We start from the raw sequence: 2,961 nt of genomic DNA on the forward strand, positions 1-2,961 counted from the left end.
TATATATATATATAAGAACGTCTGCAGAAGGAAGTGGATTTAAAATGAAGAAACAGGCAAACAGTGGAGTAAATGCTGACTCAGCATTCACACTAATACAACAAACCAATTTAACATCAAAACCATTTAAAAAACAAACTGCTGTCTTTTGTTTTGTTCATTTAAGAATTGATTTGTTGTTTTTTGTCCACTTGACCTTTTTTCTACTTCCAGGTGAGATTTGTTTGGAGGAGTTTATCGAGGGGGCAGAGAAGGACCCGTGGCTCCTGGATCGGCTCAAACTGGACATTGGACCAGTAGACTGGGTCTTCAGGAGAAGTCCTGATGAATGACTGAACACCGTGTCAACACTCTGCCTTACTGTTTGTCAAATGCCTTGGTTTTTATTTTCAGAGCAGATCATCTGCACTCAGACTCATCTTTACATTTACACAGTGTTCTCATTTTTTATTTACTCTTTTGTGTGAGAAGATACTTCAGTATTCAATGAATTACAAATAGCTGAGTGTTCCTAAGACTAAAATAAAATATGTTTGCAATTTATTACAATCTGCTGCCTGCCCTGTCAGAAATACACCAGACAGGACCTCATAAGATGAGAAATGCTCAAAATCAGAAGAGCTGGCTCTTCGTTTGTCTTTCTTTTGCTGGTCATGTGACCAATCACATGCAAGGACCTGGGTGGGTGAATTTAGTCTTCGGGGTCTGCCATCCTGCAGGTTTTACCTGTTTCTCTGCTCCAACACCTGATTTTAATGAATGGATGATTAATTATCTTCTGCAGAACTTGAAGAGATGATACAATGTCTGAATGAGGAGCTTGGAGCAGAGAAACAAGTGAACCATGCAGGAGAGTGACCCTCCAGAACCAAAATGTTCCAGCCTGATGTAGGGTCATAACATGAAGACAGAGAGGGGCAGATGTGATGATCCCCTCACAATAATCATTCAATAAAAAAATCAATGTTTGACTCAAACATTATAGAAAAGCAAGAATGTCGGATTTTGTAACAAAACAAATACAAAAAATTAGGCAATTATAAGACTTCTCATGCAAACATTAAATGTGAAAGAGTTTATCAACACAAAGTATTCCTGTTTGCCAAGTTATGCTAAAATATGAGGTTACAGATATTTAAGAGCCAGCTCTCTGAAAAGAGCCAAACTTCCCATCGCTAAAAATATCCTCATCTTGTTTTGTTCTATTGTGCAGCACAGAAACCAGAACCATGTGTGTTCAGCTGCAGCCAAATCCTAAACACTACGGCAGCTTTTTCTCATCGTATGTATTACAGAAACACTGAACAGATCAGAGTCAGATCACCAGACACCACATGTCATCATGGTTTCATTGTAACAGAAGTATCCCATGAACTTCTGGTGAACTTAAATAAATCTGTAAGTATTAACAGGATGTAAAACCTTCAGTCATGGAGCTGATCCCATTCAAGATGGCTGCCACAGCTGATCAACCTCATCAACACAATAAATGTGTTTGAAGTGTCGACTTCTTCACTTTACACTGAAAAACACTGAGTCTGTTGTTTATTACACCATCCATCCATCTGTTCATCCATCCATCCATCAGTTCATCCATCCATCCATCCATCCATCCATCCATCTGTTCATCCATCTGTTCATCCATCCATCCATCCATCCATCCATCCATCTGTTCATCCATCTGTTCATCCATCCATCCATCTATCCATCCATCCATCTGTTCATCCATCCACAGCTCATCAACCTCATCAACACAATAAATGTGTTTGAAGTGTCGACTTCTTCACTTTACACAGAAAAACACTGAGTCTGTTGTTTAATACACCATCCATCCAGCTGTTCATCCATCTGTTCATCCATCCATCATCCATCCATCCACCATCCATCATCCATTCATCCATCCATCTGTTCATCCATCTGTTCATCCATCCATCCATCATCAGTCACCTCTTGTTCCAGGTGATGGAAATTTTATCAACTTTATATTACTTTTCAAACTGATCTTGTGGTTCAGTTCAGTGAAGGAGTGATGGAGTAAAGGAGTGATGTAATGATGTAGTGATGTGATGGAGTGATGATGTGATGTAGAAGGAGTGATGTCGTGAAGGACTGATGTTGTGATTTAGTAAAGGAGTGATGTAATGATTTAGTGAAGGAGTGATGTAATGATTTAGTGAAGGAGTGATGTAATGATTTAGTGAAGGAGTGATGTAATGATTTAGTGAAGGAGTGATGTAATGATGGAGTGATGATGATGATGATGATGCAGAAGGAGTGAATATTTGGAACAGTCCAGTTTTACAGATATTTACCTGAAATATGTTGTTCTAGTTGATGACAATTGTCTGTTAGCAAAATATTTCACAACCACTCTGTGAGTTTTCATGAAACTTCTAGAAAGTAATCACTGGGTGTCAGTTAACTGTTAGAGACCGTCTTTAAGATGGCCACTGTGTCTAATCAACATTAGCCAGCACAGAAGAGGCTATAAAATCATGATTCAGCCTCTTGGGCTTTATTTACACAACAGATTTTTGCTTCAGACTTTGGCATTAACTGTGGGTTTCAAATCTGTTTATCTGTTAGAATCATTGGATGGCTTTTAATGAAACTTTCAGAAGGTAATCACTGGATGTAAATCTATTTTTACTTTTATGGAGTAACATCAAGATGGCCACCAACCACAGCTGATAGAGCTTTGCACACACATACTAACTCGTTTAATTTAGACATAGTTTTTTTATTTCAACGTAACTTTCCTTCAGCTTGATGTAGCTTCAGTTTTAAAGGCAACAATAAGATCCAACAGAACCTCTCCAGACCTCAAAGAGCTTTTACTACAGTTTTATCCTGACTGACTGTTTGTAGCCTTTAAGACTCTTTACTGGTCAGATCAAAATCCTCTGGCTTTAAACACACACACACACACACACACACACACACACACACACACACACACAC

General features: G+C 38.6%; 1 protein-coding gene across 1 annotated transcript in view; it reads left to right on the plus strand.

Moving 5' to 3' along the window:
• The window catches only part of LOC106534188 (guanylyl cyclase-activating protein 2), a gene marked incomplete at its 5' end in the record, with an annotated part of 4,812 nt that extends 3,282 nt beyond the window's left edge, over positions 1-1,530 (plus strand). Inside the window, 1 exon segment of the mRNA XM_014030758.1 lies at positions 214-1,530. Coding sequence (XP_013886212.1) covers positions 214-332 — 119 coding nt within the window.
• Between the last annotated feature and the right edge of the window lie 1,431 nt (positions 1,531-2,961).

The sequence above is a fragment of the Austrofundulus limnaeus genome, unplaced genomic scaffold (assembly GCF_001266775.1).
Source record: "Austrofundulus limnaeus strain Quisiro unplaced genomic scaffold, Austrofundulus_limnaeus-1.0 Scaffold1113, whole genome shotgun sequence".
Classification (NCBI taxonomy): domain Eukaryota; kingdom Metazoa; phylum Chordata; class Actinopteri; order Cyprinodontiformes; family Rivulidae; genus Austrofundulus; species Austrofundulus limnaeus.